Source organism: Anser cygnoides, chromosome 3, assembly GCF_040182565.1.
Source record: "Anser cygnoides isolate HZ-2024a breed goose chromosome 3, Taihu_goose_T2T_genome, whole genome shotgun sequence".
Taxonomy (NCBI): domain Eukaryota; kingdom Metazoa; phylum Chordata; class Aves; order Anseriformes; family Anatidae; genus Anser; species Anser cygnoides.
In genome coordinates this window covers 55,505,614-55,522,909 of record NC_089875.1, presented here as the reverse complement: position 1 = coordinate 55,522,909, position 17,296 = coordinate 55,505,614, and the positions used below count along the sequence as shown (strand labels likewise).

General features: G+C 40.5%; 1 protein-coding gene across 4 annotated transcripts in view; it reads right to left on the bottom strand.

Annotated features, from left to right (window-relative positions):
- SCAF8 (SR-related CTD associated factor 8) overlaps positions 1 to 16,817 on the bottom strand; it is a 157,739-nt gene extending 140,922 nt beyond the window's left edge. For all 4 annotated transcript variants that reach the window (XM_066994214.1, XM_066994213.1, XM_066994212.1 and 1 more), the window contains exon 1: positions 16,453 to 16,817. In XM_066994214.1, the coding sequence (XP_066850315.1) occupies positions 16,453 to 16,482 (30 nt within the window). In that variant the 5' untranslated portion in view covers positions 16,483 to 16,817. The remainder of the gene's footprint in view (positions 1 to 16,452) is intronic.
- Positions 16,818 to 17,296: the final 479 nt, after the last annotated feature.

The window sequence follows — 17,296 nt, the reverse complement described above, 5'->3', positions numbered from 1 at the left end:
CAAGAACCTAAGGTCTGCTAAACATGCACTAGCATGACAAACAGCCTGACCAGTTACTCCTTACAGACAGTCAACAAGTGCGTTGAATAAATCATTTTATTTATAGCCATAAGTCGTTTTGTTTACAGCAGCAGGAAGTCCCAGAGTCCTATTTGTGCTGGGGACTGTGGCGTTCTCTGTGTTCTGGACAGGAAAGATGAAGTCTGACTAGCAAAAGCTGCAAAGGAACATCAGTGATACCAGCAATAAAAAGGCAAATAAACGAAACGCAAGCACACACGAAGTAGTGGACACAGGCTTTGAAGCTGACTATTGCCATTCAGGAATGAGATGTGCTGATGCAAGAGACTGTTCTTTGAAAGCAACAGCTCAACAGTAAACCAGAAAAATCTCCGTAGTAAACACAACTTTTAGAACCGCAACATTATTTTGGCCACTGTACTAACCTACAGGGTGCTCTCAATCTTCAATATTTCTGGAATTTCTGCCCTTCCCTCTAATCCCTAAGGCTGGCAGGAAATCATTAGGGATAGTAAAAAGTTCGGAGAAGCTTTCAAGCGAAGAACAAGGGTGGCTAGGACTCTTGAGGCTTCAAACAGGATTTCTAAGGAAATGGCAGGTGCCAATGCAACCCTGCCTTGTGGGGAAGGTGAGGGGGACGAGGAGTGCGCCACATGAAATTAACAGGGACCAAGTGAAAACCAAGCTGGTGAAGGTGGCTCTCAATTGCCAATTTTGTTTCCCTCAGAGAATTCCTTGCCTCGGAGGGGAGCTTTGGTGTGCCTCAGAGGGACATGACTCACCCTTAACAGTTACTAACATCTTGATAGTCTTCACCCAGGTACCGTAATGAAACACACCCACTCTTTTAAATAACTGTATAAAATACAGCTAGCGATTTGTATGCTAGTATAAAACACAGCTCTTGGTTAAAAAGAACTCTCTTGAATGAAGTTTGAGCCTTATCATGTCAGGCAGCTGTATTTCTCCAAAAGAGAAATACAGCTCATTTCAGAGGGTGAAAAGTGAAATACTACAGACTTTCCATGGCAGACAAAACCAAGAAGTTTCAGTTTTTGAAACATGCTAGTCACGTTTACGATACAACCTTGAAAGAAGAAAGCATGGGAGTAAGTATACACACAAACCATAATGGAAACTTCAAAAAATATGCTTAACAGTTGAGCTACCACATGGTTCAGTGATTTTGAAGAAAATCTAAATCCATTCACTAGTCATTTATCTACTTTCCTGGATAAACATCAACCCATACCAGACACTTGCCCAAAAAGACTAAAAAAAATGATCAGTATGTCTTTAAGCATCCGACCCCTACTAATAGATATCTGACCACCAACAAAACCTGTTTTTTCTAGTTATTTTCATAACTTCACGGTTGGAAGGACTTGCATACTTGTGCTTACTTCTTTTTCTTTTTTCTTGCACCAGGAACTAAAAATAAATCTGATAATCCAAACAAAACTGATATTCTTTCCCCAGCTCCCTTAATACCTGAGGAGAAGAAAAGTCTTCTGCCATTTGCCCAGAAAAACATAACGTGACAAAGAGTTCTGTATTCACCCACGATTCAATCTGACAGAAAAAGACTCTCCTGAGTAAAGTCACCCGAACACAAATATAATGCCTGGGGAGAATGCCTTTTTTTTGGTTGTTGTTGTTTTTTAATTATTATTATTATTTTTTCCTTTGCTTCAGTAACCCCACTTATTTGAATACATGGGAAAGCTAAAACCTCACAGAAGTCTACAAAACCCTATGACAAAATTATACGAAGCTTTGTTTTCTACTGTTCATTCCTGAACTATGGCACGTTAGTCAAAAACCTAGAGGTAAGACATTCTCTCTCTAAAGGTTGATAGCGCTATCATACACAAAATGAACTGAGCCACAGAAGGAAACATCTGATGCTGAAGGAAGCAAAACTAATGTCTTCCAAACAACATGTGCTAACGAGGAAGAAAGACGAAACTTCTACACATTTTTTTGAGGGGAAAAAAAATTGGCTAACACAATTGGAGCCAAGTCATGAGCAGTCTACCTGTGCTGGTAAAACAAACCATTTCCAAACTATTGGCTCCATTTTTGAAAAAAAGAAAACAAACATACAAACAACAACAACAAAAAAAAACACATCAAGGGTTAGAGAATTAAGCTATGAAGAACATTAAATGCAGTTTTTCCACATGACTTTTTGGGGAAATAATATTTTTCTTTGTGAGAAAAATAAAGAGACTATTTTCAAGTTACTATAAAAAGTGGCAATGATTTTTCAACTTAGCGCACTTAATGCTAGTATACATTTGATTGCAATGCCAATGAAAAAATAATGTTGTATTAGTTTATTCTAGAAAGCTGTGGATAAAACACCTGACTGCCTCTCTGAAGTATTCCAGATGACTGAATAGTGCTCAGCTCCAAACACTGCAAACAAAATTGGAAACTACAAAACAGAAGTGAGCATTAATCTTCCCAACCCATGTATAGCTAAAGGAAACACCAGGTCACTTTGCAAAGAATTTAGGTGTGGGGAAGCTGTTTTACAGCCTGGCTTTATGATGATTCCATCTAGCCGTGCCCTGACACCACCACTTTGATAATTAGTTGGGGGACAATCAATATACCTTTGATAGAAGTCTTCATATTTGATTAACCACCGAATATAAATCACAGGAAAAACTTTAAAGGGAAGGCTTAAATCCGAATGGCACTTAGGGACAAAATGAGTCTGCAAAGATACACTTATCACCAAACACTGATCTGTCTCAATGAAAGCTATTCCCAGGGTAACAATCTGACAAGGTAAGAATCAGGTGCCAGCCAAATGGCCATGTAAGCACATAACAGCTTATCAGACAGATAGCACTGTAAGTCTTCAAGCTGATCATAGTAACTGGTAGGTCTTAAAAGGGTGTGGTTTTGCTCTTGCTTTATTGTAAGACTGTCTTGTCAACCCGTCTTAATTGTAAAAATATATTTCCCTATTTTAAAAGCTCTTATGCTAACTCAACAGTACAGAAATGTAACGGAGACACACACAGGGTCAAACCTGCATGATGTTTCCAAAACCATCACTAATTCCTCCCCAAGTCTCTTCAGTAGACTGTGTAACAGCTAACCAATTCACCTCCTAATCATGCCTCCTAAACCATCCCTATCCAACTGCTTCACTCCTCCAACTTGTTGGCCTTGTGGCACACCAAAACATTAAGTAGCATGACAATGCCACAGTAGGTTGGAAAAAACACCAGTGTGGTGGCTTATACTGTTAACCAAGTCTACTGCTCAACAGGAATGGAAGCTGGAAAACTCTCAGTGGAGGATTTGACCCATAGAGGTGAGCTCGTATGATCATGCCCCTTCAATGGCGAGAAGGCATATTTCACTATATAAACATCCAGTATGCCAGGTTCCTTTTCCAAGTCCTCCAGAAACTCATGAAATTGCAGATACACTCTCCATTCCCTTTTTTATTACCCTCCACATCCAAAGTCTCACCAAGCCTTTGGATGTTCTCGTCAACCCTCACTGAGTCCTAGTCAACTTGGCCATTTCAAGTGCCAGGAGGAGTGGGAAGCTTGACAACAGACATGACAGCCATTTGAAGCTGTCTGTCTGATCATGCCTCTGGGCTGAGCATCATCACAAGGCACCCACACCTACTTGAACCCTTCCAAGAAGTGGTGGTGGTGATCAGGGCTGCTGGTCTTTCTCTATCATACCTCTACAGTTCTCTTTTTTTTTTTTTTTCGTTTTTAAATCTTAACACTCTTCTCACTTCTCATTTATTTTTTACCTTCTCTCTCTCTTTTTTTTTCTGTTCTGTTTTTGTGGGTTTTGACTTTTTTGGTAACCTCTTCTCCTTTTCTTTGAGTTAGGGTATAGTAGAAAATATGTTATTTACTGATGCACATCACTAGTGCAAAGAAAAGAATGGGAACTAGACCCGCCTCATCATCCTCCTGTCACCTCTGTTCTAGCCTGAGAAGAGTATTAATATTTAGTAATTTCTCATACAAACCTGTTTCATTCCTTTGACTGTACTTTCTGCCCTTCTCTATGTATGTAGTTCTGGCAGAACATTCTTATGAGGTTGAAACTAGACTGCACGTGACATAAAATAGAGATGTAACAGCAGTATGAGTCTCTATTTCTTTGTTAAAAATTTCTGGGATCCTGTTTGTTGTTTTGATTACTACTGAACTTTTAACAGGCCTTTTTATTTCAATTGCAAGATTTGCAACTGCAGTCTGCCATCTAACAGTCAGTATGGCAACATCACTTTGCATCCTTCATGGTTACCCTTTCATTATCACTATCCCAAATAACTTAATACAACCAACAAATCTGGTTGCCCCAATGTTTAACCCCTTTTTCACAGCATGTATAAATATACTGAAATGCATGGATTCCCAGCATAAATACACAAAACATTCCATCATCGAAAAGGAATTTATTTCTACATATAGTCTTTTCTCCCACTTCCCCTTTTAGCAGTTATCTATACAATTTAAAGATGTGCTCTTTCTCCGTGCAATTCAACTTTTCAAACTTCTGGGGATGGATCTTACCAACTACCTTTTGGAAATTCCAGTAATTAGCATCACCTGGTTCTCCCCTGTCCACACACTTGCAGATTTTCTGAAAGAATTCTCATACATAGATGACATACCATTTTCCCTCAAAAAATCACGCCAATTCTTCCTCATTTTAACTGTTTCAGACAAATCCAAATTCTGTTACTTATTTCTCATTACCTTCAACTGATATTTCTCTTGTTATTGCACTGGTTAAAAAAAGAAGCCTTAAGAGTCAGCTTTTCCTATCACATCTTTAAAAATTGTTTCTCCTGTAGCAGCGTCTCCCTTGCAGTCAACAGATATAATCTAGGAATATATAGGAAATTGTCCTCAGAAAGATTTTATATGCATTTGTTGGACAAAAAAAATAGTGTAATTTCCTCATGCATCTTCTTCAGAAGTAACAGGTTCCAAATACAAAGTTACATAGATTCTACCACAAAAATCTAGATTTAAGTAACATATCCAGAGAAGGAAGAGGCCGAAAAGTAAAGCCAATTACATTCACAATTTTGTATTTTCCTGTCTCTGATATAACAATTTAATGCTTTGAACAGCAAAAGGCAATGACACTGACACATAAGAAACTATGTAAAAGCCAGTATTCTAGCATATGTAATGTGGTAAAGTCCTAACTCTTACTAATACTCTACTTTCTCAATGTCATTTTATATAAATTGTAGTCTTATCTCCAAATTTTGAAGTAAAAAAAAAAGCACATGAGCTTGCTCAAAGATTTAATGAACTGTATAAATTATATGTTGTGAATGGGGTAAAGACAAAGATCAGGTTGATACTTTAGTTAAAGCATTGAATTTCTGCTCTGTTTTTTTTTTTTTTTACTTTAATTATGTTAATAGAAGTGGCCTTCAAGAGAAGGATTACTGAAAGTCTAGGAATTCATCAGCGATTTTTCAAATTTTGATCGTTCAGTAATGCATATAATATCAGAATTGTAATTCAAGATGTGCTAAAAAAGTTAATTTTATCATAAATATCTGTTAAAAGTGACCTTTACTGTAAAAAGCTGTAATTTACAAGGCAACATTCTATATGCTGCTAAGCTACAATCTAGAGTTTCTCAAATGAAGACCAGGCATCATGGAAATGAACTACATCCCCTATGGTCCATTGCCCACTGAGCAACTTACTGCACTTCCACGGAAGGCACTGGCATACTATGCCTCTACAAAGCCCAGCATTTCATTCAGAGATCTTTCATCACTTCTATTCAACACACAAGAGAAACAAACAGCTGTTTCCCTACTATAGTGATATCTTGAATAAAAATCAGAACAAAGTGTTAACTTTCTTAAAGCTTCATAAGTATTAGATTCATTTTCTTGCTCTCGTCACAGCTTATAAAGGCAAGAAAAGAACAGGTAGGAGATAACTTTTTCCACACAAGACTGATCTTCCTACCAGAAGCATTGAAAGCTAAACACACCTCTGGTCTGACCTGATCTAAAGGAACATACATTCATCGCTCTAACTCATTAGTTACAGCATCGTTACAGCAACTAAGGGAATAAATGTTTTGATACCGATACTTTAGGACTCGGACCAATCTCTAGTGTGAGATCAAGTCCAGAACTGATATCTTGGATATCAATTACACATACCTCTACTGAAATATCTTTTTCTCTCAAGCATTTGGTCCTGGCTGCTACCAGGAAACAACACTAAGCAGACATCATATACAATAATAAATGTTTGCAATTTTGAAGTAGAGAAGACAAAATAAATACTTCAAAGTCATGGCTAATACAGATTAACAAATTATTTTTTTCACATTTCAACAGCATTAGAAATAAATCAAATCCAACTGTATATACAGAAATAGTCACTGAATTGCTTACCAAATATCTACATCACCACACTGCAAAGAACAAGAAAAGAGTATTGTCAGTCAATGCTTTAAAAAATGAGATATAATCAACAAGTTTTATTATGTTGCATTTTTTATGCTCTCCTCAATTTTACTGTCTAGAAAAGTTACTTAAGCGCATCCCTCAGTGAATAAGATTTTTGATTGGAGCTGACTAGGACCTACCAGTGAGAACTGTTATTTGAACCCAATTAGCACATTTTCTGTGAGCTGCACAAAAAGTTTAAACTACAGATCAAAGATGTGCAGGTAAGATGACCAGAATTACAGGTGCTCCACTCTGCATATGACATTTTAGTTTGAAATGAGAACAATTAAAAGATATTTTCTTCCAGTAATCAGTGAAAGACAATATGAGATGCCAAAAACCAACACTAGAAAAGCACAGAACAAGACAGGGTTGCAATTCAACAGCAACCATCCTAGCACAGCTGTTTTCAAACACTTAAAGTGCATGATGTCATTTATATTAAAGCACAAAAATAGCATTCAATATGCCTGATATCACAGTGTTTTCCTTTTGCCTTTACACTTAATTGATTTATAAAATATTTAAAAGCAACTGAGAACACTTGCTTAAAAAGCTTACTCCCTACATGTCAGTCGTATTATATACTACTCTCCACACATGTTTATGTTTGCAGAAGACATCTGCATACTCACCCTAACAGGGTGTGTAAACAGTTGAGTAAAATAAAGTGGAGAGCCAACAAGCCAGACTCCAGCCAAGAACTCTTCAGCATGTGATGAAGGCAGGTATTACTATCACTGCCTTTGTTTAATCCTTCTCCTACCCATTTCAGTTTGAGGAAGCACAACAAGTTTACCGAGCCTGAACAATTTTGAGATCGAATGACAAAATTCCATTTTAGTTTTCATATTTTAGAGCTGTAAGCCATCCTACGGCCTATTTACAATTTTCTTTAAATCCTCTTGTTTACTACTTTCAAAGAAAGCTTCTAAGTCCCATTGGTATAACCTGCTCTGTACGAATAGACTATGAACCTAAAACTACAGTTTGAAGAAACCTGGATTCCAGTCTAGCCTCCTGAATTGCTTGCAACTAAGAAATAGATGTTTAGTTCAGAATAGAGGCCACTGCCTCTAGAACATTCTTTATTTGCCCCCAGATCTTAACAAGCCATAAAATACAATTCCTCTTATTCTCGTTGTACTAACTGAAAATGTTGGTTGCACGGGAACAAAAAAGCTTAGAAAAAAATATATGTGCCACATAAAATAGCTAGGCAAGACTAAGTGCATTACCAAAGCCCAAGCTCCCAACAACAGAAAGATGATTGATCAACAGGTCCACATGACCCTCGAAAGCATATTGCATAAGAAAGCAGGGAACATAAAAGGGCTATTTCACTTTCTGTAATTCCCTCGTCCTTCCTGCCACACTGCTCATTTCCACTATTAACATTTTTGCATGATTTATAGCTAATTCTATGCCACCAACAGAAAAATCTGTCATCTTCAGAGACAACATCAGCCCGCAGGATTCCAGAGGCCAGCTCACAGGCTGCCCTCGCTGGAGAAGGACCCTCTGTTCTTGCTGCAACGTGCTGATTTGGAAGAAAGGAGTGTAGTATGAAGTTAGGTGCCTTTGAGAAGTCTAAATACAATCATACCTCTACAGTTTTAAGACACAAAGTACAGGGACAGATCCTAAATGTTTTGAAAATCAAAGAGCTGTGTATTTTCTTTGCCAACTGCTTTTAGGGCTTAAAAGAAAAGTTCTCCTGTTGTACTGATTTCAAAGCTTTCTCCTTAGGTATGGCTTAAAATTCCCTGCATTCCTAACAAAACTTTATGATTCAAAATAGTAATAAAAAACTATCATGCTTTGTAGCAGCTTGGATTTCTCTGTAACCAACACATTTGTTAAATACATGTGTTTCTCTTTTCCTGCTAAGTGTTCCACTTCACATTTCTGAAAATTAAGTAACCTACTACTGCTTATCTAGTTACCAAGCTTTAAAATCAACATGTAACCTATAGTTGCCATTTACAGTAGATTCAGAGAACAACCTATTCCTTTCCATACAAACCAGCTTTGTCCTGTTGATATGGATAGGAGATATAGTATTCTGAAAAACTTCTGTTTGATCAGATCTTTCCATAAGTTTTCAATAATCTGCTTAATATATTGTAAGCTCTTCGGACTTGGTTTTTGGAAAATGTAAAGACCTTTATAAACATGATTATTTCTCTTTTTAAAACTTGAATCACATCAGTATCAAAAACATTACAATTGCATTTTCTATCTATCCTACTAGTTTCTAAGTGATCTGCCAAGAGAGCTCTATAAAGCATTCTATAAGTCCAAGATTTTTAAAGCAGCAGTTTAGAATGAGCAGCATTCATTTGAAAGCACTTTGTACTTTCAAGAAGCTATAGAATACTTGGGATGGAAAGCAAAGGATACATGTAATCAATTCTATTTCTGTTTTTAAAAGTGACTAATAAATCCCCTACCCTCCAAACCCTCCAAATTCCCAGCCCTCCAAAAAAGAAGAAAACCCTCACCACTCAAATCCAAATCAATGAATATGTGGAAACACAGAACCCTAGGCCAAACAGCACAAGAAGATGGATCTGCTGAAATATCTTTCCCAAAAATGCATGTTATTTCAATTATAAATTCCAATTCAACAACGTAATACAGCTGTTCACTGCCTTTTACAAAATACCTTGTGCAGCTGTAATCAGTGCTCAGAAAAAGAAAGTATTTACTCCAATCTTTCAAAACAGATGTGATAATTAAGACAGAACTTCAAAATAAACAAGGACAAGGCTACAGAAACGGGTACCTTCAAACTCTGCTGTTACTGTGCTACGCTCAGTTGCCACCCACCCAAACCACTGCTCTTTGCTGCTACTGGCTCCGGGATCCAAGCTCTGCTCTTCCCTCTCTAACACATCTTTTGTACTAATATTGTAAATGGGAACCAGAGCACTGGCTGTCAAAACCATAAACTGGTTAAAATGCATTATTTTTGCTATGCAGAAAGTGGCTTTGCTGCAGATGCCTTATCTTCAATATATATATTTTATTAACTTAAATACGTGTATTATATTTCCACATGTCAAAGCATCGGAAAAATATCAACCAGCTACATGCTTGTATAATCAGAACGCTAGAAAAAAGTAGCAATCCAGTATTATTCATCTGAAATGTAAGAAAATTCACACCATCAAAACTCTATCTAGTACAATCAGCTGAACTCTGTAGGCAAGCTCTTGAAAAAAGTGGAAAGACAACGTCAAGTTGTTGTATGTCCACGGTTGCCACTTCTGTACAAATGGTAGCTCACTCGCTAAAAGCCTGAGGGTATAAGGAGTGGGCTGTCACAAGAAATACATGTTCTGTTTATAGTGGAATAAATCTGACTGAAGGTCATGGTGGCAATGCACTCATTTCCTCTTAGTTTCTCCAAATTTTAACAACTCCTTTAAATATATATATATATTTATATATATAAAAGGGTTGGTTTTGGTCAGTAGAGCTGGCAAAGAGAGGTGAAGTTCAGAACTAGTATAGTGGTAGCTGAAGACCCTCTTGCTCTCTTCAAGAACACATGCTAGAATCTAGAAGCAGCAGGTGAATAAGGTTAATAAAATCACCTAGTAGGCTGCTGCTGCTGTCAGTACTCCCAGAGAAATATGGCAGAAAAATAGCTCCAAAGAAATGAAGAAATGGAAGAACAGCTCATGCAATTCACAAAAAGCTATGCTACAAGAACAAGGACTAATATTGTTTATGGAGTTCAAAGCCAAGCTGACCTCTGAATGCACATGTGAACAGACAATTACATACCATTGTGCCAGGCCTCACAATGGGTTGCACCGGTGTTTGCTGAGGCCAGGAATGCAGGCCCTAACCAAGGCTGAGTCAGCCACTCGGGAGACAAATTTCTCAGCCGCTGTCCAGAGATGGACCAATTTTACGGACAATGAAAAAAAACAGGCCTCCCCCTAAGTGAAAAATTCCCCATGAAAATAATCAAATGTCTGGATCTCATTTGAAGATGTGTTTTATCAAATACCCTTGTTCTGAATATTTCTTGATTTTCTATAAGAAAGCCATTTGGATTACTAGACTCCACTGTTACTGCTGCCAGAGGAAAACAGACTGCTGATGGCAAACTCTAATAAGACTTGTTAAGATAATTTCAAGTACTTTGCAAAAGATTGTAGCCCCAGGCATGGTCTTAGTGAGCATGTGAAAAAAATCAAAGGAACTGTAGTCATGAGAGTTCAGAAGGGCATTTGTGTTCAACTGCAAAATGGTTTGCTGTGCTCTAAATGAACAGCAAACAGGAGCGATACTTGGAACTACCCGGTCACAACCCAGCAGCATTAGCAGAATCCAGAGGTCTACATTACCGCCCCCCACCTCCTCCAAGCACACAGGGATCTAATCTAGACCACGGTTTAAGAAGAAATCTAAAGTGTATGCACAGAAGGCAGAAAAATAATCAAGGTCTGCCCTATGATACTTCACAGGAGACATGAGGTCATTGAGCAATATATGCAGAAAAGAAAGCTAATATTTGGGGCCTTTAGCACATTTACATGATCATTTACATTACATTTACATACACATTATATGATCATTTACAAGGCCAGAACTCAGGATTCTGTGACTGGAGAAAGATTAAGATCACATCAGGTTTTGAAAATGAGATATTGAGACTGTAAATATTTATTCAGCACACACGGAGACGTTTAATCAGGTGAACATCAATTTCATATTTACTACGTCCTGATGAGAAAAGTGATTTCTGTCCATACACACCTTTAACAAAAAGGTGAATAGGTCAACTCTTGCTGGGAAGCAACCTGGTGAAATATTTACATTTCACCGGTACTGCTCTTCATATCCCTGACAGCAAAAGTGAAATTAACAATATTTTAAATGTTTTGCTGTATCTTAAGGGAATTTATAAGATTTCTGCAGATTCAGTGTTTTTTTCTCAGGGGTGTACTATGGGATTATGAAGCAAAATAAAGTTGAAGAACTTTTTTACATCCAAGCCGGAGGTTAAGAATGAAAAATGGAGACAACTTTCCAGATGTGTCTATATGCAGATGCAAATACAGCAGGTTGTTTTTTTATTCTGAAAATTAAGAATAGAAGGTAAAACAAAAGTTTTCATCCCAATTTGCTACAGGAAAAGTTACGAATCTCAGATGATAAATGCAGTATCAGATAAACAAAAAGTAAGAAAGCTTCAAATGTAACAGTTGCAGAATTATTCAAAACAGCAGAGGATGTGAAAGCAGGTTGCACTTCTCTACCACCATTAAACTATTAGTGAGAGAGAAAAGGAAACAGACAGGATTTCTCATTTGCTCAGTGGTAAGAAAAAACAACCACCACCACTACCACCAACTCTGCAGATGTTTCAGGTGCTTCAGCCACCATGAAATGTGCAGCAGGGTCTAAGAAATAACTTGCTCCAGAGCAGCTTACGTGCCCTTTCACTGTTCCTCATTCACAACTGCTAGTATCACTACTTGCACTGCTCAAAGCCCTGGCTCCTCTTTTCAAAGAGAATCCTTTTTAACACTCACTCCAGCTATTCAGCATCAATCTTTATTTAGCATCTTTATGAGGCATACCATTTAGCTTTTTTTAGCATCAACTGACAGTCTTTTGTGAAAAAGATGCCTTGGTGATTTTTAGAATATGCCATTTAAATAAAGTATTCTAAAATAGAACAACTGATTTACACTTCTGTACTTTCATGCACCTATATTCTCCAACAGGTAATTAAAATGTGGGTTATTTCCAAGGGGCACGTTCTGAACTGTTCACCGCCGCCACCGTTGCTCCCATTTCTGAACTGTTCTCCAGTCCAGCTAACTGAATTGTTCCTTGCTGCCACCTACAACATACCCTCTAAAGAAACATCATGGTAAAGGTGACCAACAGACAATTACGTAAAATTGAGTATATTTATATTTAACTGCATCACCAGCAAATGTGATATGGGTTAGTGGAGGACTTGTTAGTATTAGGTAAGAGGTTGGACTGGGTGATCTTGGAGGTCTCTTCCAACCTAGACGATTCTGTGAAATGATCAGTGACTGCTACACTCATGCCACTGACAAACTTCAGAAGCAGCAGTTAACCCAAACGTAACGATGATTTTACATATCGCTTCCTCTCATCTTATATGGCTCCCACAACCATTCTGCACACCAAGAGCTCATTTTATCATGACCTACGTGCAGACAACCTCTTTCATTGCTAATAACTGCTGAAGTCCAGTCTAACAATTCTATGCGTGTTTTAATTGTGGCTCTTTCACCTAGAAGACACTTAGATTAACAAGAGAAAAGGCACAGGAACCCATATTGCTCTTTATGCAAATTATAAGCACTGCCTTAATTTTAGAGTGCTTTGTGTGCATCCTCCTGTTCAAATACTTCCATGTCTCCATGATACTAATTTTTCCATTCAATCCATTTGTATGCAAAAAAGACCAAAACCCTACTGTACAGAGAAGCTGCTTCTTCTTGGTGGCTGCTTCAGGGAGAAGCTTTGTCTTTTCCTTTTTATTTTTTTTTCCCTCTAAACATACAGTTTCCCTTTAAAAAACTGCATCTTTGATGTCAGTAATATATTGCGCTGCTCCAAGACTAGAAATGCATAGAAGATGCAGTTAATGTGGTTAACAAAGTATTACTTCAAATATCCAGTTTATACTGTATTTAAAACTAATCTGTAATCTCTGCTTTCCGTAAATTAAATCTCAAAATTGCATGAAAACTCTGGAGTACAGCATCCCCAAACAATTTCCGGCACAGTATCTGAAACTGATTTGAGAATGGCTAGCTCTGAAGCTGACAATAAGGCTTTAACACTGAACTATATAACAAATATTAGGTTTTAATCACTTAAGTTTGCAATTACACCACTATCATCCTTGTGCTGGCACTCTGCAAGAAAGCATGCTTGTCTCTAGTTCATTTGAATTCTTTTTAACAAAATACCTTTTAAGGAACGTATAAAGAATTTGAAACATTTAAACCATTTTCTTCTGTCAAGACCTGTTCTTGACTTTGGTGTCATACTTTTCAGAAGCAGCTCACGGCCTGAACTGAGACTTGGAAAAAAAGATTCTGCAGTGGCTAAACTTTAGGACGTCAACTGTAGCAAACGATAAACTGTACAGTATGAAACACTAGCAAATAATGATACACCAAGTCAGTTGTATAATATTGTGTTTTTGTTCAATTTTTACTCAAAGATAAAGTACCAACCATTGCAATAAAACAATACTGAGCGTGTTTTACTTGTCAGTGGGATTTCTCATCTTCATATTTACCTCTCCCAAGACTTTAAATGTTAGAGCTAATTTTATATACACAATTAGGCACAGCACTGACAATGCCAAGTATCATCACTGGACATGGAACAACTTTCTGCAACAGCACGCATTACTTCCAGTACTTGGCATTCAAGGAAACTTGAGATTTCTTTCTAAACAAATTAATGACCACTCTATGCTAATCACTTCAATTGTGCCTACTGTATAGGACAGCTATAATATGGGATCTTGCTCAGTTTACACATACATTTGGAGCAATTTACACTATCTAGATGGACCTCTGTCTTTATTTTAGCTTCATTGCAGAATCCAAACACAACTCCTTCCCTGAAAAACAAGAAACAAACAGTAGAAGTACCTACACTGCAGATTTAAGTGTTTAAATGTATTTGGAATGTTCCTTCTAAAGCATCACCTAGATTTCACCAGTAAATTACATGAACTACATCAACTACAGTAAAATTGTTAACTGAATGCAAACTGCATAAGAGAAGGCATGGTAAAAGGTTGGTGTTTTTTTTTTTTTCCCTACAAATTTACTCTATCCCATCTGCTGCTAAATTTAATCTACATCTATTTTAAGCCCCAAATCCCTAGAACGGAATTTTGATGTCATTTTGGAGTATAACATGACCTTAAAACATCATATAAACAAAGAAAAGGAATTTTAGAAGTGAATTAAATTAATCAAAAGTATTTAGGTATAGCACAGACTACAACCTTTGGACTCATCCACTTCACCTATTTAAAATATTTATTAGTCACATTCACAGTTCTAAAATGCAAAATGCGCATAGGTCAGTTAGACCAGAAACAACTACAAAAAGTTAAGATAAAATCAAGTTCTGCACTTGGTACAGAGGTGTTGGAGTGGCTAGCAATTATACTCAGGACTCCATAAACACAGCAAGTTTTGTATCGTTTACTTCCAGGATCAGGGTTTTGGTAACAGTATCTTTAAAACATTCCTGCATGCCAATACAAAGACACAGGTTAAACCAAAACAGAAAGAAATCATAAAAGCAAGTCTAATCATAGATGCTGTCTATTAATGCCATAGGAAAAAAAATGATTAAAATATCATAACTTCATCTTCTGTGTTTTCTTTTTCAACAATCCAAAGCATACTCTTTTCCAAGCGTTTAAAAGATTTAAGGCATATCCTAAAGCTCTTCTCTTCAGTATGGTTTTCACCCTAAGTCTTTGGAGTTAATCATTTTGACTGTACTTATACCTGAGTGTGCAGCAAGTCAGAAGTTGTTTTCCAATATGGTAGTGAAAACTTTTGCTCACACTAGCAAGTATACATGAGAGAAATGTTCTAATCTGTTTATGCTCCTCTGTTCTTGTAACCAGCCTTTTCCTTTTCCCTACTTAAGATTGTAGTATGTAAGCTAATTCAAAAATAAAATGGAAAAAACTAGTTTGTAGTATCTTATCTTTCTTTTAGTGATCATTGTGATTCTTCCACTTAAGAATTTAAATTATATTACATGCAATACCTATAATTGTATATCGGTTACGGTTACTCAACTGCTACTGAGTTACAAGGAAGTACCCGCCTGTTTTAAAACCTGTAAAAATTGTGTTTTGACTTATAGAAATAGGGTTAGCACATTAGCACATCACTAAGAAAAAAAAAATAAAATTACCATTTAATAAAATGAAATAACATTGTATTCCTTTAAGTTGTTAAAACCATGTCACTTGTAGGCTGGGGGCAGAGAGCGAGGGCAACCTGGAGCTCCCATACTGGGCAGTGTGCAGAAGTATACGTTGTAGTCAGAGCTGATACTTTCTACCTTCAATATATGTGTAAGTCCAGTTTCCTATGACATATGACCTACTAGGTGTTTGTTTCCTTATTCTCACCTCAACTTTCACAGGTAAGCGACACAAACTCTTGCTGTGAAGAGGAAGGCACCAGTTGTCGCACGAACAGCCTCGCGATAAAAAGAAATATTAACCAGGGGCACGGGAAGCAGCCCCACGCCGTGTCACTACCTGGCTGGCCAGGGGGTGTCTGTCGCCCTGGCGTGCCGTCCCCGGCGATGCGGCTCACAGCGCCGAGGTGCAGCACGGCAGCTCGGTGCAAGGCGCGCAGGAACGCCTGCTGCCGCCCCGACCTCTCTGAACACGCTCCTTCCGACCACCCAGGCGAGCCTCCGGGCCTCCCCGTCCCCATATTTCAACGAGGCAGCTCCGGGAGGCGGGGAGAGAGGGAGATCGAGGGCGGCTGGAGGGGCGAGGGGAGCCCCCCGGGGGGCGGGAGGGAGGCCTCCCCCGCTCCATCCTCTCCCCCCTTCTTCCTCCCCCCCCCGTCCTCCTCGCCGCTCCCCGCAGGCTGTCAGCAGCCCTCTCCCGCCCGGCGCAGGCTGGAAGCCCCCGGGGAGCGCTCCCCCGCCCCGCCCCAGCCCGGGCCGACCTTCCCGGGGCGGAGGCCGCTCCGCCACCGCCTCTGCCCCTGCCCCCGGCCGGGGCTGCGCGGCCCCGGCCCCTTCCCCAGCCACCGCCCGGCGCCCGCTCCCCTGCCCGCGCCCGTTGCCGCCCCCTCCCCGCGGCGAGGCGCCGGGCCCCGCGGCCCCGCCCGCTCCCCGAGCCCGGCGAGGGGGTCACGCACCTCGCTGTTAAAGGCTTTCACGGCCTCCATGTCGCGGCGGAGAAGGGGGCCGGGCGGCTTCTCTCCGCTGATGGCGGCCGGGAGGGGGCTAAGCCTCGCTCGGTGCGTGCGTGCGCGCCCGCCTCAGGAGCCGCCGGGCCTCCTCGCCATGGCGGCTGGCGCAGCAGGGCCGCGGGCCCGGCTCCTTCTCGGCTCCTCCCGGCCTCCGAGCCCCGCTCCCCGCCCGGCGGCGGCGCCCGCGTCCCGTCCCCCGCCGGGCTCCGCCGGGTCGCGCCGGGAGGCGGTGAAGGAACAAGGCGCAGCGGCTGCGGCGCGGGCGCCAATATGGCGGACGCGCGGGGGCTCCTGGCAGCGCAGCTCCCAGACGAGCCGAGAGCGGCGCGGGCGGCCACAGCGCCGCCTGCCGGGCAGCGCCCGACACACCGGGCCGCCGCCGCCGCCGCCACCGGGCCCGCCTCCCCGCCGCCCCGCGGCCACACGGCGGCTCCGCCTCACGGCCACCCGCCGGCCGCGACGCTGGGGCAGGGAGGGAGGCAAAGAGGCGGCCCCGTCCCTGGGCTCTCGGCCCCGATGGCTCCCGCTGAAGCTCCGAGAAGGCGGCAAGAGAAGCCGTGGGGCACAAACAGGCGAGATAATGAAGCAAAAAGAGCCCCCAGCCCCCCGATCCGTCCCTCAGCGGGCACTCACCTGCAGCAGGAGTTGAGGCGTGCTCAGCACGGAGCCGCAGGGGTCGTTCCCCAGAGCTCAGTTATGTCCTTTAGCCCTGCGGACACGGCAGCGTTGTGGCAGAGCAAATTCAGGTCTGACCTGTGTTTGTTTCCTGGCCACGACTCCAGGCTGCTCT